General features: G+C 40.4%; 1 protein-coding gene across 5 annotated transcripts in view; it reads right to left on the reverse strand.

Annotated features, from left to right (window-relative positions):
* The window catches only part of Haspin (haspin), a 369,818-nt gene that overhangs the window by 168,759 nt on the left and 176,410 nt on the right, over positions 1–24,649 (reverse strand). For all 5 annotated transcript variants that reach the window (XM_068229912.1, XM_067156416.2, XM_067156420.2 and 2 more), the window contains one exon: positions 15,653–15,787. In XM_068229912.1, coding sequence (XP_068086013.1) covers positions 15,653–15,787 — 135 coding nt within the window. The remainder of the gene's footprint in view (positions 1–15,652; positions 15,788–24,649) is intronic.

Raw genomic sequence — 24,649 nt, forward strand, 5'->3', positions numbered from 1 at the left:
AAGGCTGATATCCTTGAATTTTCAGATGATTTGACAGTAATAATGACCTCCTTTTGCTGAAAGTGATTCGCATTATGTGGGAAATGACACAGTCACAGCTGCTCACCGTGCATTGGACCGCAAGGACTTGACATCGATGACCATTACATGTACAGTGAATAACTTTGTGCCATACTTCATGAATGAATTTCAGCACACTCATCATACTGATAACAAATTATTCAGAATTAAATGTTCTTTCTTTCACGTCTAAGAGTAAAGAAGGAAGACGCAATGATGTCTGATTTTTCTGTCAATGAAAACGAAAATTTGAAGTCGGAAGGAAGTAAGACCATTGGTGGAGCTGCCACCTCTCAGCTAATGGAGTAGCTGAAATTTTTAGCGAGGAGGTTATCATTTCTCTACATGATACATATACTTACGGTTAAGTTAGGCAATACCGTTTGAAGAAGAAATCTGAAATGTTTGCCACGGAAGCCTCTGCGTGATACCGCATTTCTCTGAATCCCAGACGACTCTATTTTTTCTCAGAATTTCATGTGAAAAAATCAAGGGTTGTCTTGCATTCCCAGCCTAACAGTAACGAATACCACTGGCTACTACTGTGATAACCACGCTGCTTCTTTTCACTCCCACACGCACATGTATACACAAAACTCGTTGACAATAAACGACCGCCTCTTTACTATACATCACTAGCCACGACAACCAGTTGTACAGTGCCTGTGTGTAACATCACTGGATCTTGGGAAATAGTGAATAGAGAATGACGTTCTATTAGTCTCTACAAAAACGTTTCTCAAATCTTAAGAATGGCATCAAAACATGCAAGCCTTCAAATTCTTAGAAAGGCCACGGCTACTCAATGGCAGAGTTGTAACGCATCTATGTAGCTGATGCTTAGAAAAATTAAGTTTTATAGAAAGCAGGAACATTTTCGTGATGGATAGTCGTTTTGTAAAGATATGCGGAACAGGTATTGCCGGCAAATCAACAACGGGTTCTCGTCGATATTATGATACCAATTTTAAGTTAATGGTTATTAAACATTCAGAAATGTAGAATAATTGTGCATAAGCCAATATTTGACGTTAGCGTGAAGACAAAGATAGCTAAAATAATGCGTAAGCTACTGTACAAAAAATGCGACAAGGACAATTTAGAGAAGTCGAAGATGAAATTGTGAGGTATGTACACGAAAAACTCAAGGGCAGAATGGCCACACCGTGCCACAATAAACTCTTTCCTTGACATTTTTTCAATGTATCTGATTAGGCTTATACACCACTAGCCGCTGAAGTTGGCTGAACCCGGCAAGCGAGACGTGCGCGTAGTGGTTGCCAGTTATATCTGACGCTGAGTAAAAGTAACAGTTTTATAGGCAGCAGGAATATTAGCCTGATGGTTCGTCGAATTGTATAGACGCATGGAATAGGTATTGCCGGCAAATTTTCAACGGGTTTTCTTTGGTATTACGATGCCAATTGTAAGAAAATGGTCAATAAACCCGCATAAATAAAGAATAATTGTGCAGCCGTAAAAAAATACGACATAACGAAAGCAAGTGTTCGGCGTCTAAAATGCGTACTTTACAACAAAGGCATTCATACGATTTTACAAAGCACTTTTTGAGCCTGATTTAAATTTTTGAAAGAAAAAGTGGGGTTCGTCTTGGATTTGGAGATATACGGTACCGTACTATAATTTTTTCAGAAAGAAATTAAACTCACACTTTCATGAAAAATAACAAAAATGTAAGCCGTAGTGTGGATACCATCTGCGGAAACGCAAATTTTGAACAATTTGATTGCCTTTTCATACTGATTTTAATGTGTGTGGGGGTTTTCCGACTTTTATACAGAAATCTGGTATAACGACAACCCGCTATAGCAAGTAAATTTTTCGCTGTTATGAATTCTCGCTATAAAGGACTTCTACTGTATTTTATTTTAATGTGTGTTAAACTGTTTACGTGTTGATTTTTTGTAATTTGGTTTGGAAAAGAAATTAGTACGAGTGTCTTCAAACAAACCCCTGCATATAGGCTGAGTGCCAAAAGGTTAAAACTGTGGAAAACTTCCAAGTATTTGAGAAGCAAAGTGATGTAGGATGGTGGGCTGGAGATCAGTAAAAGGATACATTTTACTACAGTATGAAGAACTTAATCTGGAAGAATGAAATATAAAGTGCTCTATACTGAATGAAACCTGGACAATGACAAAAAAACAGGAGAGAAAAATCCAGGCCAGTGAGATGAAGTACGATAGGGAAGCCAAAAAAGGACAGAATAAGAAATGATGTCAGGAAGGATATCGGAGTGGATGAGCTATTCAACAGAATGGAGAGAAATAAACTCGAGATGGTTTGGACAGAAGAAGGTTAAGTACTTTTGAGCTTTGGTGTTGGCGACAAATGCTGAGAATACCATGGACAGCCAGAATCAGGAATAAGAACATCTTAAAACACCTGAACTGTGTTGGTGTGATATAAAACAACTTGATATGTCTATTGCTGAACTGAAGGAAGCTGCCAGAGGGAGAGCTGAATGGCAACACATGATCCATGGGATAACCACGAGTTGTATTCGAATGAACAGATGAAGGTAGGTTTGGACGTTTTTAAAAAGCGGAAGAGAGAAGGATACTGTGCATGGGAGCTAAAACAACCCAAACTCGACAAAGAACACAACAGCAGAAAGGACCTGGATTGAAAGACAGTTGAAGAGCAGTAATGGTGGTTAGATAGAAGACGATGGTAAGGAGTCGTAAACATCCTGACCCAGGTGCATATGGAAAAAGGGAAAATGACAATGGTGATTCAGGATTTCATAGCATTTAAGGCTTTCCAACCAAGCATCTTGTAGCAACAGGACGATAACCACCACCACCACCACCACCACCACCACCACAACAAAACTACTTCAATATTCTAAGTAACTGAACAATTTGGATTAAATAGTATAATTGAATACTAATTGATCTGTCACTATTCATTACTTCTACCTTTTAATACGAAACCAGAAAACTAAAGAGGCAGGAACAAAGAACACGTGAAAATTTCAGTACACAGTTTTGGATGAGAAGTATCTGGATACACATCTAGATGTCACTACAACAGCCGCTGCTGCTGATGCTAAGGCTCGATATTGTTCAGAACTATGAGGTACCAGAAAAATGGGTGACTTCCAATCTAGAATGGTATTGGTTGCTGAATCAATAAGGGGCATTTTCTGCCCTTCTTAAATTGCCCCAGTCCACTGTTGGGGAAGCGACTCTGAAGACGAAACTGAAAGACAACCAAGGCCAGGTAGGTCACGTGTTGAAGAAGGTGGTAAGGGAAAATGGCAAAACACTACAGTAGAAGTCCGCTCTATTGAGTACGGCATATAACGAGAACCCCATTATAACGACAGATTTTATCTGTCCCTTCAAAATTCCTATATTAAACTGTGTATTATCCTTTGTTACAGCGAGAACCCTATCACTGACGCATCCGTTACACTGACCGATTAAGTGTGCGCGATTTTTTCTGTTACTGACATTTATGCAGCAAGCGATTATATTGCATGCATGTCAAAAAAATATCAGATGTAAGGCTTCTCAGGCGTTTGCTCTATTAACCAGCGTTTCATCTTAGGTCTGACACTAGACTCATCAGAGTGGGATGTGTCAGACCCTACCCACTGATGCTGGGGTGTATGCAGGTGAACTTATCAGAAGCTGCATACAGGAGATAAATCTCCACAATGGAATTATTGCCCGCCTAGCAATTCTGAATGGAAAATTCTAAATTTCCATGTAGGGAATTAGAGAGATATATATATAGATATATATTAGATATTTTTCACTCTCCCTATATTCAAAATCGCAGTTACTCTTTAACGAGTCCATCAATGATGTTCTACATTGTATACGATTTTAATTTTACTGCTAGCGCGTGAATGTGGAACTTGTATTTCCTTCTGGCATTGTGATTGTCTCTCCTACAGAATTCGCAACTACCGGAGGTCACGTCATATCAACCTTAGTTACATCGTCATGCGCCTTTTGACTGGTTCAATTTGACTCGTATTATTCAATGAACTCTATTTCAACTTCTGTTCTTGGACAATTGAAAGAACTCCATCGTCAATAATTAATCCACGCTTCACGCATTGACGAATATTTTAATGCCCAAAATATCTATTTTTTAAGTTAACAACCCCATGATTGTTTTTAACTTCACAGACTGCCATCGTTCAATGTATTTCACCACAAATTCTCGCTGTTGATCTGTACATATTGTTACAAATTAAGTCTAATGTTATCATATTACTTTTTATTACGACATTGTTATTCTTTTAACAATTTTGATCATTTAAGCTCAGGGCCCTGACCTAGTCTTTGTACATTAACGGCTAATGATGTTCGCTATGCCGAACGAAACAGGTTCCATTATTTAAGACACCTCATGATCATTTTATAATTCAATGAGTGTATTATATTGTATTGAGTAGGTGGTTGTTAATAAAAGGATTTTATAATTTTAATAATTTATAATTCAAAGGCAGTGTCGGAGTCTATTAGTAATACCATACCTGCCAACATTTGAAAAGAGCTATCAGTAAAACTCACACACGACAAAAAATCTAACAATTTTCGATATACCCCGGCTTGATGGAAATAATAAATACATTAATTCATGCTTTAAACAGGATACTTCAATGAAATCATATCTACTTACATCATAGGCCAATGATTTGTAGATGAACATAACAATCAAAAAGAAATCCATGTTAAACAGCAGCAGGCATGGTGAATATTAGTTTGGAGCATACATGACAGGACTTCATTGATAAATTAAGCAGATATGCGATAATTGAAAAAGGCTTTACACAATAAAACTTCTTTAATGTAACACAGGCAAGAAATAATATAATATAATATAATATAATATAATACACACTGCAAATCATACACTACTTTGACTTAAGTCATAGCTGTGACCTTTCTAGCTTCCTGCAAAAAGTCTTCAGAAAATGTTTTGTCATAACATGGACGGTCTTCAAAACAGAAACAGACTCCAGAGATTCATTGGATATGGATGATCTGAAATCTGTGTTCTATTTTTCTTCACAAGGCTGAAAACACGTTCACATTCTGCATAGCTATGGTGAGAATAGAGAACATTAGGCCTACTCTAGGAATTCTGTTATACTTAAGAAGTCCATTGGCTCCACAAATTCTCGATATTTGTGCCCAACTGGAATCACTTGCAGCATCTTGATTTGCAGCCAAAGTGTCATCTACCTGAAGAGCTGTGAACTGCCTCTGAAGTAGGGTTGGGCAGACCGGAACATTCACTTGTTCCGCAACATTAGGAGCTTGAGACTGAGTGTTTCGGTTCAGAGTGCCGAGACACGGGACACAGGACACAGGATTGTAACTGCGTCCTAGAGAGAACTTCGAGAGGCAACAGGACATGCTCCGCTTCAGCTGGAATGTGCCTGAACCGAATGTGCTGTGCCAAGGCCGCACTAGATAGATTAGTTGGCCTTGGCTGTGTCTGCCTGTCGATACCGGCTGTGTGCCGCCCTGTGTTGGAGTGTCAACATTTTTTCATTCAGTTATATCTTTAATTCCAAAGCGATGACCCATGTTTTTCTTGGGCTTAAAAGTTTCCTTAAAGTCCTAATTAATTTTTAACATCAATCCCCGAGAAATTGTTGAGGGAAATTTTCGAGATATTGAAGAAAGTAAATGGAAGTTGAAGGGAAGGAATTTGAAGTGCAGAGAGCATAAGGCGTGGCGCACATTGGGACGCAGGCGAAGCAGCTAAAGCAGTGCAGATTTTTGTAATCCACACAAATCATTGCACCATCTCAAGTTGACAGACAGGGCAGGACAGAGTAGAGCAGGTCGGTTCTGCACCTACTTCCGCCTACCACGCGTAGTCTTCGAAACACAGTTTTCTGCGCACGTGTCACGCAGTTAGTTAAGAAATGGAGGAGAAAATTACCACAGCCGTTCGGTCTCACCATGTTTTGTAGGTACTATGTGAGTCATGTGGACTGCAATGCAGTATGTACATATATATGTATGTATGTATGTATGTATGTATGTATGTATGTTCGTGAGAAAATGGCAGAACAGAATTTAATGAAAATCGGTATGTAAATTCGGGGAATAAGGCACTACAGTCTAGGCTATAAATCATTTTATTCACGCTGGGTAACAAGGTAGTTTAGCGAAAGGCCTAAAATGTAATCCACCGAGCAAGTGGCCGTGCGGTTAGGGTCGCGCATCTGTGAGCCTGCATTCGGGAGATAGTGGGTTCGAACCCCACTGTCGGCAGCCCTGAAGATGGCTTTCCGTGGTTTCCCATTTTCACACTAGGAAAATGCTGGGGCTGTACCTTAATTAAGGCCACGCCCGCACCTTCCCAATCTTCCACCCTTCCGTCGCCGAAAACCTTCGATATGTTAGTGCGACGTTAAACAAACAGCAAACAAAAGAATGTAATCCTCTTATACCTATGAAACAATCCGTGACCCAAGTTCTCGCAACACATAGAATTTAAGACAAAGATCTAATGCTGATTATGGAAAGCATCATCGCCGACTCCGTCGCCGTCATCCATCATCACATTTATGTGAAGAGATAAATACGGAAAATCATTTACCATGTCTTGTCAAATATAAATGCAAACGCGTTCACAACAGATTGTCAATCTTGATTGATTTTAGTATCTTGTGTCTTGTGACAACGAGATGAAAATCTAGCAGTACATTTGTAAATACATATTTTTCCCTCTCCCCCACTGTGATCCTGTTAATGAATTTACCATGCAAGTTGGTCGTGCGGTTAGGATCGCCCTGCTATGAACTTGCATTCGGGAGATAGGGGGTTCGAACCCCACTGTCGGCAACCGTGAAGATAGTTTTCCGTGGTTTCCCATTTTCACACCAGGCTAATGCTGGGGGGCTGTACCTTAATTAAGGACACGGTCGCTTCCTTCCCATTCCTAGCCCTTTCCTATTCCATCGTTGCCATAAGACCTATCTGTGTCGGCGAGACGTAAAAAATATAAAAAATAATCATGAATTAAATTCTTTGCTTAGTCCATATGAACGCCGAACATCGGTAACATAGAAATATTGTCAGTCTTGTAAACTGGCGAAGGTGGTTGTTTTTATCGCGATTGTCTTAAGCTGAATAACCGCGTTGCCATCAGCACAAGGGAAATTGTGAAGATGACTAACAAAATGAGAAAAATCGCGAATGCTTGAAGAAAAAGGAAAAAAAGAGCCTCTTTATACTGGATGCCCCAGTCTAAAGAAAACATGTTATTTCTGAAAACCGACGAGACCCTGCGTGGCAATATGCGCTCACGTCCACTTCGCAGTTTCGTAAGCTTCGCGCTGTTCTGCTCTGCTCTTCCCTGCTCTGCTCTTCCCTGCTCTGCGGCCAACTGCTTCTCAATGTGCGCCCAGCCTAACAGCACGAGAGTACAACAATGTATTCATTCAGTTATATTTTTAATTCCAAAGCGACGACCCATGTTTTTCTTGGGCTTAAAATATTCCTTAAAGTCCAAATTAATGTTTAACGTCAATCCCCGAGAAAGTGTTCAGGGAAATTTTCGAGATAGTAATTACTCACTAATTACGCACAATACAGGCCAATACATTCAACTGGTGAAAATATTCTTGAATTGGTTACTTTTAAACACCTGCACTGCCATTGTAACTGTATTATGTGTATTTTATATTGACCGGAAAAATCTTAACCTAAAAGCAGCCTTGAAACATGATTAGTGGGCGCGAATTTCAGTGTTCCGACTGTTCTTTCACGTTCCCTGCAGCTTTATGCTGTACCATGGCCATATCTACACACAGGCACACACCACACAGCACGTTCCGTACAGGCATATTCCCAGTTCCCACTGGCGAGGAGCATGTAATGTTGCCTCTCGAAGTTCTCTTCTGCACTGCGCAGTTACAGTCCCGTGTCCCGTGCGCCCGCTGCACAGTTCAGCTAGTAGGCGAAGGGCAGTGCATAGTGGCGCTTCTGATGGACAGCGAGTCAGTGTCACCGGCTCGCTTGAGAATGTTTCGGAACAATTGACACTCGGTGTTCTGGAACAGCGGAACGTAACTGTGCACTGGCACATTGTGCCGAAACAGGGACATAGTGCCCAACCTTACTCTGAAGCTCATTCATCACCTCATCTGTAGTTTCATTCTCTTCCTTGCATAACAGGATAGGAAACTTTTCCAAGAAAAAACGAATGGAAGACAACTGTGCATCTTCAATTTTGTCTAAGCTAGAAACTTGAGCATGCTTTAACACATCATCCTTGAGTGGAAACTTGTTGATGGTGTAGTCACAGGCAGTACAGAAGTAGTTTCTCACTGATGAACAGAGAAGGGATTTATCTGTATTCTGGAGATCATTCACTATGTTTGAAGTCTGAATGCCAATAACTAACTTACCATTTAAATCGTTTCTTCCACCATATGCAATATTAATATCACACCCACATACTGTGCAAAAGGCAAATTTCCCTCCCTTTCTTGATTTTAGTATGCACGGAAAATCAACAGAATTTCTTTAAATGTCTGGAAGCAGACTACTGTTTCTTATTGGATTTATTTATGATAATCTACAATAGGAATGTAGTGTATGAAAATGTCCAAGAACAAATGTCTCGATACATACTGAAAATCAAAATGAACCTGGATCACTAAACGTCACATAAAATCATAACATAAACACTCAAGGCAGTCAAACACTTCATTAAAAATGTCAATGCACACAAAGTCTTATACCATTAAATGAACACGACGCCAACCTCGTGAACAAAGAATATGCGCATGGTAAAAAGCATACACACACGTAGAACGAATGAAATTCTTCTTCTTCTTTATAATTTAATGGGCTTCGCTAATAGCGGTATTCCCAGTGACTGGAACGAATGTAATTCGTCCAACGAAGACAGGAAACTGCGAAGCACGAAGTTATAATGCAAAAACTCAAACACTTCATTAAAATATGTCATAACATTAAAAGGACAAAATTTTCAAGGAACGTCAACTTCATGAACAAAGAACACCACTCACGTGGTCAAAGAATAAGGGTTAAATCACAACAGGCGAACGGAGCGGAACAAAGAATTTGTGGAGCAGAGCCTATCGACACTGAAGATTCACACGGAAGAACTGTTATCCCGGCTTTAAATTCAATTCCAATAACAACACAAACATCACACGTTTAAAAATACCTATCATATCAAAGAATGAGTTATCGACTATCGTGGACTTGCCTTCAACCCACGCAAACAATTGATTGTAAGGAAGGGGAGTGATTCTTCTCCTTCTTCTTCTGCTTCTTCTTTTCTAGCCTATTTCAATCCACTGCTGGATATAGGCCTCTTCCATGTGCTTCCATCGTCTTCGGTCTTGAGCCACTTGGAACCAGCGTGTTCCAGCCAACAGCTTTATGTCGTCGAGCCATCTCTTCAGGGGTCTTCCAATGCCTCTCTTGTGTCCCCATGGTCTCCAGTGAACAATCCTAGAGGTCCACCTGTGATTACTGAATGTTAACGTTTCAAATTTTTGTCCGCGAAGTCGTAAAATGCATAAAACCGTAAAATGCTGCAATTTCCATAAATTTCATGGATAAAACGTAAAAGTTGGCAGGTATGTAATACCCTTCGACTGCTGTTCCATAAAGAAAAATCAAAATGAGAGAACATATTTTTGTAATAGATGGGTAAATAACATGTCCAATAACAGTTGTTAACTCGTTAAAAATAAAGGCTGAAGTAAACTATCTATTAATTTTAATGCTATATACAGCAATTAAGTAAGAATGGGATACACCTCAAGATATGACACAGTGCATCTTTGATTACAGAGGTTATTTTTATTTTTTTTCGTGTCTAGTTAAATTTTGGAAAGGCTGTTCCCATCTTCAATATTGCCAAGTTCAATGGCTTCAACACCAACATGATCAACAAGATCATCAATAAGGTAAAACTAAAATTAACAACAAATCTTTCCCCAATAAAACCCAATAAACACAAATACGCAACTTTCACATACACTAATCCAGTCATCCACCAGATAGCCAACCCCCTAAAAAAGCACGAAGTCAACATTGCTTTCAAAACGCAGAACACGAACCAGAACATATTTTTCAACCAGAACTCTGTCAACCCAAGAAGAAACCTCTACGCGGGCTCAGGTATTTACAGACTCACCTGTTCACAATGCAACTCCTCGTACATCGGACAAACTGGCCGAAGCTTCCAAACCCGTTATTTAGAACACTACAATGCCCAAAAACATAATAAATTTTCCGCAATGAGCACCCACATGAGGGACACTGGCCACCACTTCACCACAATAGAACAAGACTTAACAATCCTAAAAAAAGTCGAGAAAGGCAAACTAATGACTGAGTTTGAGAACCTATACATCTATCTAGACCAACACTTCAACAAGGATAAAAACCTCAACGAGATAATAGATTTTAAAAACCCCCTTTATGAACAAATTCCCACCTTACTACAAAAAATAAATTTTCAAGGCAAGAACGTGTCTAAAATCTTCAATACCACATTAACTAACTCACCCAGCACGTCGACAATTACTCCCCTACCCCCCACCTCCCCCTTTCCGACCAATTCCCCCACACACAACAACAGCAAGCCCACACGTCCTCCCACCCAAGCACCTCCCCCTCCACCACGACCCCACCGATACAACACGAGAAATAAGAACCACTCGACCTTCAAAAACAGTACAACACCCAGCACAAGCAAATAACATTCACCACATTAACAAATGGCATCAATATTATCCGCGTAACTTTCGGTTCCTTATCCCCCCCCTCTTTTTATAACCAACACTACATCAACCTGCACTCCCTATACACAACAAGCTCGCCCCTCCACTCTACCTTCCTCCATTCTGACAGCTCACCTTTGCGCATGACTCCGCCCATGCCCTTCCCCCCCAAAGCTCTCCACTCCTCCCGCCGCCATTGCTAACCGTATGTGCGTATTACCGACTAAGCCTCATTCATAGTCCACCAATTTCCATCAACAATTACCTCTCAGCGACACAACAGGTACGTAACATAACATTCACTCTTCATTACTTACCTTAAACCTTTCTTACACACCAACTAATACTATTAACATCTCAATTACAGATAGCTTCCACTTCATACAATACAACTTTCAACAACTCGCCGGAACCCAGCGCACATCGGCACAAATATGGCGTGCCACTACGGCTCCTCTTCGCAGTCAGAATAAGAAGATGCCTCACCCCAGCTTTAACGCTCTGACTCTGCAGTTGCCGTATACATTCTAATTCTCCGCAGCAGTCCACAACACAAGCAACTCTATTCTATCTCACCAGACCAGTAAAGAACAACAACTTCATCCCGTAGTCCGCCTTACTTTATTCCACGGAACAATATCATTTTGTCTCACCGGCATTTCACACCAATGTCTTCACATCACAATCGATGCTACAGAAGTCAACTAAAAGAATAAGCGGAAGTCTCAACCCGCAACATTTTTCCTAATTAGCAATTACCCACTATTAACTGTCACCATTGTTGCCGTTCAAACGCACAGATTACCCATGAATCTCCAGCCACACTGACCAGTCTCCATCCCGATCTCGGCGCTGCAACTGGTAAACTTTCAGTTTGATGCCTAAAAAACCTCATACGGCTATGAAATTTTCCCTACCCCCGGTGATTTTTAACTAAAATAAACTGCTCTACATATTTCTGAAATGTCAATGCTATTTCCTTCTTCCAACCTCTAAAACATCAGGACGCACTTGGTACTAAAAAATTTTTTTATCCTTGCGCACCAACTGCTCTTGTGTAAATATGTATTTAATTGCAAATTCTCAACTATTCAATTAGATAATGTAATTACTATATAGTTACCAACCATTGACATTAGTTTTTATTTACAAACATTTACGCTGAATGTTAAATGTAAATATTTTTTAAAACTTTTTCTCAACTGTTCAATAGAACAATGTAAATACTGTATAGTTACCAACCTTTGACATCAATTGTAGGTTAAAAACATTGACGCCAAACACTACACCTTTTCTCCCTTAATTGTTATAATGTAAATATTTTTAACTTTTTATTATCATATGATTGCGTCAACTGTTTCTCCAGAGCACCACTGCAGAACTCTACTTGTTAATTTTAGGCATTGGTGCTGACCTTTCATCTATAAACCTACATGTTCAACCATCACTTTTGTGCAACTATTTCCCATACTTAATTTTTGTATGTTGTTAATAATATGTATTAATTTGTACATGTCTACTACTAACCAGTTACCTGATTTTTTTTACCTTGAGATGATATTTTGACTGATGATGCCCTCAATGAAGGGCGAAACATGTCTCAAGTGAATCTACAATAAATTCCTAAATTATAAAATTTATATGTATTGAATAGGTGAAAAAAACAAACCTTTTAACATCCTACATAACGGACTTCTACTGTATTTAAAAATTATTTCTAATTTATTTACATTTAAAAGATACAAGTTGTCCATTTCATGACCGTATCGATGAATATAATCAAGGAATTAGTAAAATAACCACCTAATCGATACTTTATTATTGCCTCAGGCAAAATTGAATATAAATTAGAACTTACAGGACATGTTTCGACTACTTAGTGGTCTTCTTCAGCTGTATAAAGAAAGAATTGTGAAGAAAAACTTTAGCACAATAAACACAAATAATAAAAGTTCTTTGGAGACTCCTTTGTTTAAAAACGGAGATCATCAGACCAGGACATCTTGCCTCTCGTTCTTGTTTTGAAAAGATGTTTATTCTGCGCTGTCTGGAGGGTTTGTCTTTGAGTGCGACCTGGTGAAGAAACGATGCGGCACAGTCTGACATTTCATGCAAAGCTCTGGAGAGAAGGGAAGTAGAGTTTTGTCGTCATCTAAAATATCATCTGAGGGAGGAGGGAGATTGGGCTGTGCTTCTGCGATGTCGTGTTTGATTATATCTCTTGTCTGTCTTGTCTGTTTTATGTCTACCCATTCCAAGTATTTACTAATGTTCTCGTATAAGATGTTTTTTTGCTCGTTGTTTTCGTTAAGATTCTCTTCACCGTTTTCTAATTTATCAAGAACGATGTGGATGTTTTCCAGGTTGTTCATTAGATTTCCTTTATTTAACATACAGATAATTTGAAGGTCCTGTCTGATATTGGTGAATTTATGGTTGGACTCTTTCATATGGGATCCCATGGCAGAGAATCTTTTGTATTTTTCAGCGTTGACGTGTTCTTGATATCTAATTAAGAAGTTCCTTCCAGATTGTCCCACGTAAGTTTTTTAAAATTGAGTACAAGTTAGCTTATAAATACCAGATTCCTGGAATTTGTCATCTTTAAGTTTATTAGCTTTATTGTGACTAAAGAACCTATGTTTCGTGTTGTTGTTGGTTGAGAAGGCTACTTTGGTGTTGTGTTTCTTAACAAAAACAACGAGCATAAAAACATCTTATACGAGAACATTAGGAAATACTTGGAATGGGTAGACATAAAACAGACAAGACGGACAAGAGATATAATCAAACACGACATCGCAGAAGCACAGCCCAATCTCCCTCCTCCCTCACATGATATTTTAGATAACGACAAAACTCTACTTCCCTTCTCTCCAGAGCTTTGCATGAAATGTCAGACTGTGCTGCATCGTTACTTCACCAGGTCGCGCTCAAGGACAAACCCTCCAGACAGCGCAGAATAAACATCTTTTCCAAACAAGAACGAGAGGCAAGATGTCCTGTTCTGATGACCTCCATTTTTTAACAAAGGAGTCTCCAAAGAACTTTTATTATTTAAGCTTATTGTGCTAATGTTTTTCTTCACAATTCTTTCTTTATACAGCTGAAGAGGACCACTAAGTGGTTGAAACATGTCCTGTAAGTTCTAATTTATATTCAATTTTGCCTGAGGCAATAATAAAGTATCGATTAGGTGGTTATTTTAGTAACTTTTTGATTTTAAAAGATACATCAAATATAATATAAACAATCGGTTCAACTCATTTGCGGTTATCGTCACTTGGCGTAAAATTTTCTGAAAAGTCAAATAGGGTACATCAGGTAAGTTAGACACGTGAGTTTGAAGTACCTACACTGGAAAATATTCTTCCCATTACGAGCAGAAGTGAAATAAATATGAAGTAATAAAAGTACAATTCATGTAATGTCATAACCATGACATATCGGCAAAGAAAGAAAACTGTCCAATGCGAGAAGGGCCGGGCATCGAAGGAAGGACCCTGCTAGATTTTCCCAAACCGTTCGTATCCAATCCTGCACGAGTGACATGTCCAGCCACACTTTTTCTTGAATACGAACATGGACACTTGCGGAAATTTTGCTTAGGCATTGTTTTTCGTTTTAGAACAACGTAAGGTGCAAGCTTTCTGATATCAGCTGTTACAGCAAGCATTGCAGTGCATAGTTGCTTTTTACTTCCGGTAGCGCGTACGTTAACACTCTACGTTCCTTTCTTATCGACTGTTCGACTTTGTGACATGTGGAAACTGATTGGCATCTGACGTGAGGTTCCTATTTGGGAAATCAAATATTCCTTCACTTTGCACTTCACAATCACAAAGCAATGAAAATGGTTGAAATCATTCGTCATTTTTTGGCATAATGTTGTTCTCTGTCGAAAGTAAAGTCCATTTCTCTTCATAAAATTAGTCAAGCCTCGGCTAACCTTCAAATCTGAGACACTAAATCCATGTGCAGCGGCTATTTCTCACGCTTTAAAATACAGCATCTCGTGAGAAACGGCTTATCCAACATTGCGTAACGAAATCATACATTTAAGCAGATCCTCCTCTACTTCCAGAAACGTGCCGTATTTTGGTCCAAGAAATGCTTTGCGAGACTTGTTGGTCGCTTGAAGTGTACTTCTCTGTTACCGCGGTAACGCACGTTGCATTCGGACACTGAATACTTGCGGCCCGCTGCCCTATTCCCTTATGTTTTGGCGTAACTGATCACAGCGAGTTTGTATGATGCAGTATTCTCGAATACTTGCTTACTGTGGTCTAACAAACAATTTTGCGATCACAGAATGTCCTGTACCCGAAACACTCATAATATATGTTTATATCATACAGTCACTTCTGGGCTGATTCCCTCACTGAACTAGTGCAGTGGGATTTCCTGCCGGCTAATAACAGCATGCTGCCCTGTATTTGGAATGCCCGCTTTCACAATAGGAAGGCTTGAGTAGTTGACATCTTCATTTCGAAACGCGTCTGGAGTTGCGCGATAGATGTTTGAAGAAGTGAACATTTCTTTTTGTCCACTTTGGACCCAAAAATATAGGGATGCGTTAATTATGCGAAAAAATATGGTATTCCTGTCTCTATCTATAGCTGTGGGTATCCACAGGGTTTGTACCTACATGGGAGGTGATTTATATTTTGATAATAATTAAAATAAAATCTGATAAAAATATTAAATGCAATGATTATACAATACCATACACTTGTTCTTTATTGCAGCAACAATACATTCTTAAAATAATTTTAAGTAATTAGAATAAACATAAAAAGTACAAAATTTTGAATATCTCACCAGGATTAATGTCCTCTGATTCACTTTCATCTAAAATCTGCTCTGAACGTGCATTGTTTGAATTCTGCTCAGGCAAGACAGTGCGATAAGACCTTCTGCGACTGTAAGACCTTTGTCTAGAGTCTACAGCATCATCTGAAAATATTCAAACAAAGTTAAACTGATGAACTCTTCCAATATGAGGTGTGACTTTACTATATTACAATTTATTTAATTAGACTACCACACCTATATACAGTGCTGTAAAAGTTAATACCAAGCCATTCATTTTGCCTTCAGATGAAGGTTTTCATGTTTTATAGTGACACATGTGCTTTGATAACAAGATAATACCAATATAAATGGTCCATTATTGGACATTATAAATTTTCGGGTTCCCTATGGGAATCAATATCTATATCACATGTGCTTTGAACAAAATGTACAGTCAGAACTGGTTAAGGCGTCCCTCTCTAGCGTGTTTCCCTGGTTATTACGCCATTATGTCCAATAATGGACCATTTATATTGGTATTATTACGCCATTATTCCGAAGTCCAAGGATAGGTTCTATTAAATACATGCTAAAGAAACCTGGATAGCACATTTACATCACTCTTTAGTACGTTCGTAACTCCCACCATAAGAAATTTAAATTAGCATTCCCGGCCACACTGCACGCATGGCAGGCCAGCAACAACTGGCCTGGGTAAGGATTTGGTAGAGAACTTAATTTCACGACCCCGGAGCACAGTTGCGTGTCTGCCTACATCTCCAGGGAGCGTCAGTCCCAAGCCAGTCTTATTACATTCGCGTCTGACCTGTTAGTGCTTAATTTTACGTTCGCGAGGCCTCTATCACACGGCATGGGTTCAACACGCTTCTGCGCTTAGCCGCCGGTCCGCCTACGCCTAAACTAAGAACTGATTGCTGAAATAGAATCTTTCACATGATGCGTAGGCGGAGAGTAACAGCACGCGGGAGAAATGTTTGAAGGGGGAGCCCATGGTGAGTTGCGGTCCCACGCGCACAATTACTTGTTACTGGACATTAGTTTTTCTGCATGTCATCATACACAACGGATCGGCTGTGCTCACCACATCAGTACTGCGACCTGTATCAGAACCCAATAGTGTACCTATAAGGAAGTAGAAATGGATTTAGACGATAAACGAAAATAAGTCCACTCTCACCCACTTAACATATTTCTCATTTTCAATTTAAAAGTTATTTGTGTGCTTTTTCCTATCCTGTGTGATTTACAGCGGTTGTTATGGAACCCAAAATAGACTTTGAGAACTTAATAACTTTAAAGTCGGAAATACCGGTGGTCTCGTGTTTAGGAAAGTGTGATATCATTTAGACCCGTTACTGAGAAAGTATCCACAAAATTGTACCCATCTCCTTCTGTAACAAAATGTGAAGGACATAGCAAGCGTGAACTATTTTTTATATTTTCTTAAATGTAGAAGGTAAACGAAGACTATGATGGTCCATATTTATTACCCACACTGAAAAGAGTGTTGAAAAGGATCCACTCAAAAACGCGGGGAGTTTTGTACTACACGATCCGTTGTGTGTGTAAGAGTCAGCAGAAGCGGTGAACCCACGCATACATACAGGCACGTTTTACTTCTGTGCCGTCTGAAAGAGGCCTGAGTGACTTATGTACAGAAATTAGGCCTTCTGTACTTACATGTATAACAACGTACGTAAATTAGGCCTATTTGTACTTAGGTATACAGCTGACATGTTGTTGCTTAATTCTACATTCCTAAATGAATCGTGTAACAATGTGCATAAATTAGGCCTACTGTACTTACGCACAGTGGTTTGCAGGACATTCAGATATAGAGAAGAAGAAAGCTAGACAGTTTACAGATGATGAAAAATTAAAGTTTATTGAGAAAGGATGCTAATCGTTATTTATGACTTTAATGTCCGTATAGACTGATTACACATATATGGATAAGAAAGAAATTCCACCTGTCAATCATCGACAACAGATCCGCCGACGCAAACACCATATTAGACAAACTCAACACATTGGACCCCCAGATAAAATTCACTAGAGAGATCAAAAACAACGGCACCTTAAATTACTTGGACCTAACAATAACCAGACATGAAAACTATTTATCTTACAAAATCTACAGAAAACCCACACATACCCCAAGTACCATAAAAATCGATTCCATCCACCCCAACACACATAAAAAAGCAGCTTACTACAGTATGGTATACAGAGCCTTCAACATACCGATGACAACAGAAGATCTAAATAATGAACTACAACTAATTCACAATATAGCCACATACAATGGATACAGTAAAGAAATGGTCAATAAAATCATTCATAAGATTAAATTCCAACCCAAAACCAAATTAACAAAAATAGACAAACCCAAGAAAAGTTATGTCCTATTTACCTTTAACAATACACACCCATAACTAATGTTTTAAAAAAGTACAATCTGAAAATAGCACCTAAAACCACGCATAACAGCACCAATATTATACATAACGTCAAGACAGTTAACAACAATAAATACAACCAATCAGGAGTTTACCGTATTAAATGCAACAAATGCGAAACAAGCTATATTGGACGCACAGGCAGAAACTTCATAATCGGCTATAACGAACATTTAAACGCAATAAAACATAACCAGTTTTCATCAATAGATCAGCATATCGAAGAATTCAAACACAGGTTTACAGACATTGAGAATTATATGAAAATACTAAATATGAATGGCAGTAAAACTGCGATGTTGAAGGCAACGGGAAACCACCACATTATTTTTCTTAGTATAGCAACCATGGATAGTACGAATTGCAACTTAGATACTACTGATCATGGTACTCGGACACCAAGATTCGGCAGGGGAGTAACTGAGGTATCCCAGGTCGTCGGCAAGCGAAAACCTCAGAAGTTTGGAGAAGGGATTAAAATAGGGACATGGAATACAAGAACAATGCTAAAAACAGGAAGACTAGAAGAACTGAAACGAATTATGGATGAAAATAAAATAGATATCATGGGATTATGTGAAACTAGATGGCCTGGCAAAGGTGATTTCCACAGTGACCCATTCAGAATTGTGTACAGTGGAAATGAAAATGGTGGACAATATGGAGTAGCTGTAATATTAGGAAAGAAGTGGGCAAACAACGTGCTAAACACATATCATGTCGATGATAGAATAATGATGGTGAAAATAGCTGCCAAACCAACAGATATGGTAATAATACAGGTATACTTCCCTACTACTGGACATGACGACGATGAAGTTGAGGAAATGTATAATAAACGAAGACAAAGATAACATAATCATAATGGGAGACTTCAATGCTGTGGTTGGCAGCAATATTACTAGAAAAGTTGCTGGCAGATTCGGTCTAGGACGAACAAATGATAGAGGAGAACGTATGATGGACTTCTGTGAAGAACAGGACATGATCATAATGAACACTGTATTTGACATGCCTAATAGAAGACGTTACACATGGAAGGATTTCGGAGATGATAACAGATACCAAATTGACTACATTCTAGTTAAGAGAAGGTATAGAAATCAGGTAACGTCATGCCATAGCTATCCTGGCTTAGACATCGACAGCGACCATGTCCCAGTATCAGCAAAATGTCGAATTAGGCTGAAGAAGTTTAGGAAACCAAGAAGCAAGAAATGGAATCTAGAAAAGTTAAATGATCCATTAACACAAGTAGCATTCAAAGAAAAGACAGACACGATTATGTACAACAACTGCAACGAAACAGATTGGGACGCTGTCAAAGCTTCACTTACAACGGCAGCAGATGAAGTGCTAGGAAAAAAGATGCTTGAACACAGGAAGAACTGGATGACTGAAGAAATACTAAATCTCATTCAGGAAAGAAACAAAGAACACCGGAAAAATACTCCAGAAGGAATGATAAACTATAAGAAACTAAAAAACTTAGTTACACAGAAGTGCCGAGAGGCGAAAGAAAGATGGATGGATGACATTTGTAAAAGCATAGAACATGATATGAAGATCGGAAATGTTGACAGAGCATACAATCAAGTAAAAAGAAATCCAGTGTAATAAAAGATACGGAAGGAATTCTGTTAATAAAAGATGAGGAGGTAATGAAGAGATGGAAAGAGTATTTAGAGGATCTATATAATGGAGAAGAAATTGACAATGTAGATAAGTACATCATAAAACAAGACCAGGTTTCACAAGATGAACTAGGTCCTCCCATAGTGAGAAGTGAATTCGAAACAGCACTGCAACAGCTGAAAAAGAACAAGGCTCCTGGACCAGACAAACTGCCTGCTGAACTGTGGAAAAACTCTGGAAAAAGGATGAAGGATGAACTCTTCAAAATCACCAGGTACTGCTATGAAAACGGAGATATGCCAGAGGATTTTGTAGAAAGCAAAGCAGTACTTCTGCACAAAAAAGGAGATTCAACAGAATGCTCCAATTACATAATACTAAGTCTTGTTTCACATGCAGCAAAAATATTCACATGCATATTAAAAAACAGAATCAAAATGAAAATTGAGCAGAATCTAGATGATGATCAGTTTGGGTTCAGAAAAGGAGTAGGAACGAGAGAAGCTATTATAGCACTTAAAACCATCTTGGAGAGAAGACTGGAGCTTAACAGAAATACATATACAGTAGAACCTCGATTATACGTTCCCGGAAGCTACGTTTTCCCGTATTATCCGTTTAAATTACGTGGTCCCGCGAGCATCCTAATTCAATCACGTTGTAAAAATCCCGCATTATCCGTTCCTCGAAGAAACGATTTCCCGTATCAACCGTTCAGAAATCTCAGTCCCATCAACGCTAAATCCTCGATCACGCGTTTTTCAAGAAACTGTATCTCACGAAAGGACGGCAACGCATACTTGCGGATCTTGGTGTTAACGTCCAGTCATTGCAGTAATTTGAGGAAGAGGAAAAGCGATCGGCTGTGAACTTGCATAAGGGACCATCTTAGCATCGCATTCAGGTGGTATTGCTTAGAGAATCGAAATCACAAAGCAGAGTGTGTCCACAATAATTGGAAGGAGACAGAGCGCATTTCGACAGCTCTACTTGAAGACGGAACGAGTTTCGTCAAATGTTCGTACGTGCAAAGCGTCTACATTATGTCCAGGGTTGGATGTTTACTTTTTTTTTTTTTTCGAGTGTATCGCCGAACAGGTTTTCGGCACTTCCCTCAGGGCACTGTATAGTCACTGAGCTTTCAGGCAGGAATCTAAACTGCTCCTTCTTAAGTAACATAAATTTAGTATTTTAATATTATCACATACGATTACGTTATCGAGACCTGAACAGATGTTGCACCTTACATACATAAAGCCATGGAAGGTTTTGGGATTGCCTTTTACTGTTTTGGTCCTAATGTAAGACTAGGAATTTCACGTTATAGTGTTAAAATGTTAAAACCGCAATCGTTTTATTTACGCACGTTACATGTAAAAACCTTTGCATCATTTCGCACTCGTACCGACTTGGACAGCGAGCGCGTTTTCCAGCTGAGGTCAAGGTCGCGAATAACCGTCAATTCAGAAGTTTTGATGATATTTTTTCTCTTTCCAATTTAATCGTGATTAGTGACGGACATTATTGAATATAATGCATTCGAAAACTTGAGAATCGATACTTACCTTCGAAATAATATTCTCGAGTTCAACATAACCTTTAAAAGTTGATGTAGGCCGTAGGCCTAATTTGCGCGGTAGATTTCCACAAACTGACTACGAACAGTATACCGGTGACCAAATTACAATGGAAGATTTAAAGAAAAAGGGATTTCACCATCATGTTGGACGATTTTGTATACAATGTGCTTTATTTTACTAGATTAGAGAATTAAAAAATACTTGTGGTCGATTGTTTGGCTTAATGTTAACAGGTTTCTCGAACAGTTTGACCGATCAAAGTTGCTGAACTGAAAGAAGTTTCCCCGGTAAAACCCCCTCGTGTGTGCTTCTACAATTGTAGGGGGCTAACCTTGGTTACCCTCTTCAATTGAAGATCCTCTTCGCGGTGAGGGGGACTAGTAGCTCCTTTCTTGCGATGCCGAATGGAGCCCTATTGGGTAACCATTCGGCATACAAGGAGGAGGAAGCTAAAGCACCGCCCAACCCTAAGGTGTAACGCGACCCGTGCCGATGGGGTGCATGGCACATGGGAGATGTGTCTTGAACGGAGCCTTCGAGATACTTGGCGACCTCTCGAAGTAAGTAGCCTTACCCAGGTATGCGGGGCTCTGCCTGGGCGGACATATATTTCCCTAGCTACTCGTGGGACCTACATGAGTTCCGTAGCCACCCATAAACCGGAGAGCTCTTCTGGGGCCTCCGAGAGAAATACCAGCACAACAACAACCGAAGGGTCTCTTCGGAGATACCCTCGGACAGTACGACTTCAACAGTTAGAGGGCTCACTCAAGAGGTGGGCAATCTGCAGGTGAAGAAGAAGAAGAAACAGCGCTCTGGCGCTGAAAAGAGGAGGTACAAGAAGGCCTTAAAGGCCCGGGAGCAGGCCAAAGAAGGCCTAACTCCTGGGGCTGAGGGGACTTCTACTACCACAACAGCGACAACAGTGGAGGGATCCAATGGGCACAAGAGGCGGGACCCTGAAAAGGGCTCTGCTTCTAGGGCACAGAGGACCCCACCCACTAAGATGCCAGCGGGGAAACGACTTCTGTCGGGGGCAACCCCAGAAGAAGATCGGCAGACCCGCAAGAGACCCAAAGTGGAGTACGCCAGGATAGCTAAAGCTGGGATCAGGATGGCCATAGTACCTGTGGGATATCCTGACCAGCAGCTATCCGAGAAACAGGTGGAAGCTGTGGAAGAGGCTATCACCAATCTGATAGACGAGCTTCCGGAGCAGGGGCCCATTAAGCCTCAGTTCCTGGACTGCTATCTGTCAAGGGGTGCGGCCGTCATCATAGCGGAGAACAATGAAACTGTAGCATGGCTTTCTAGCCTTGTTACAGATATACAACCGTGGGAAGGAGCCAGGCTCACAATTGTGGGCATGGACAAACTCCTTTCCTACAAGAGAGTCATGGTCTGGATACCAGGACAACCAAAGGACAATAACGTCCTTTTGGGAAGAATGGCACGCCAGAACCATGGCTTAAATCCCGCCAGCTGGAGGGTCTACGACCGCAAGGAGGAGAAGAGAGGCGTCCGCCTTGTGGTCAGCATGGACTCCAGGGATGTGGAGAAAGTGGTGGGGAAGAAGATCTTCTGCGGGGTGCATGTGGCTACCTTCACATTAGTGGAGGGCAAGCGTGACAAGCAGAGGACCAACCCCACCACAGATAAAACCGAGACCAGCAGGGGCGAAGAGCTGGAGCCCGGACAGGAACCGGGGCCAGCCAAACCCCAGGATCCATCGCGGGAGACGGAGCTGCAAGTTCCGGAGACCGCATAAGGTAAAGTATTCTATGAAAGTAAAGAATGATCACTTTCATACAAGCAAATATACAACATTGTATAGCGGCCTCTAGGGTACTTAATGGAAGTATCCAGAAAGGCGGGTTTTCGGTCGCCCTGATACAAGAACCCTGGCTTAGACAGGGACATATCATGGGACTAAATTGTGCAGGTTTCACTCTATTCAGTGGAATAGCAGAGGAGAAGCCTAGAGCATGTATACTAGTTAAGGATCATAACGCTTGGGCTATACCGGGTTTCATTACTAGAGACCTAGTAGCAGTCCTAATGAGATATGAAGAGGGCGGACAGCCAAGAGACTTGGTTGTCTGTTCTGCATATTTCCCAGGAGACTCTGAATCTCCACCCCCGCCGGAGGAGTTCAAGAGACTGGTGATATACTGTAGGAAACAAGGATTAAACCTCGTAGTAGGATGTGATGCCAATGCTCATCATAGCATTTGGGGAAGTAAAAATACAAACCGAAGGGGAGAGCACCTCATAGAATTTCTATGTACAACTGATCTTGAGATCATGAATATTGGTGATACCCCTACCTTCATTAATAATAGGAGCGAAGGGATCATAGATCTTACCCTGGGTTCCATGGGAATCATGCAGGAATTTAAAGACTGGAAGGTCTCTCTGGAGCCTTCCTTGTCAGATCATAGACACATTGTGTTTTATATAGAGGGCTCCATCGAGATCCCGTCTTACAGAAACCCTAGACGAACCGATTGGATATCTTTTAGGGAGGACGTGAGGAGGGGACTGGAGGGAGGACCCTCAAATATAATTAAAAACAAAGAGGAGCTGGAGCTCAGTGTGAGTTTCCTCACACGGACACTGGTTACCTCTTATGAATTAAACTGCCCTATTGTTAAGGCAAAAAGAGTAACAGGAAGCTTCAAGTGGAATAGTTATCTTGAACACCTGAGGAGAAATACACGAAGGCTCTGGAATAAATACAGGGAACTTCAGGATCAAGAAAGCCTAGATTCTTACAAAGAATCTCAAAGAAGGTACAAGTCAGAAGTCAAGAAGGCTTCTAGGAAATCTTGGAGACAATTTTGTGACTCCATTGAAAGTCAACATGAAGCGGCAAGGCTTCATAAAATTTTAACCTTGGATAGAAGGGCAAGGCTGGGCTCATTGGAGACTCCTTCTGGTGGATACACATCCACAGAGGGGGAGACCCTGAGCTTACTGCTTGATGCCCACTTTCCAGGTTCGGTAATCACGAATAGTGAGGTAGAATCGAGCGGATCCTTCAGACCCGATAAAAGTGGCTGGAGGGAAGCCGCAGAGATTGTTACCCCAAGAAGGGTTAAGTGGGCATTAGAATCCTTTGCCCCTTACAAAAGCCCAGGTGTGGATGGGATCTTCCCGGCGCTTCTTCAGGAGGCGGGGGGGGGGGGGGGGGGGTCCTTATACCATACCTGGTCAGAATCTTTAGAGCCTGTCTCACTATGGGGTACGTGTACTCCTTGTGGCGTCAGGCGAAGGTGGTATTTATACCTAAACCCGGAAGGTCTTCATATACTAGACCTAAGGATTAT

This window comes from Anabrus simplex, chromosome 12 (genome assembly GCF_040414725.1).
Source record: "Anabrus simplex isolate iqAnaSimp1 chromosome 12, ASM4041472v1, whole genome shotgun sequence".
NCBI lineage: Eukaryota > Metazoa > Arthropoda > Insecta > Orthoptera > Tettigoniidae > Anabrus > Anabrus simplex.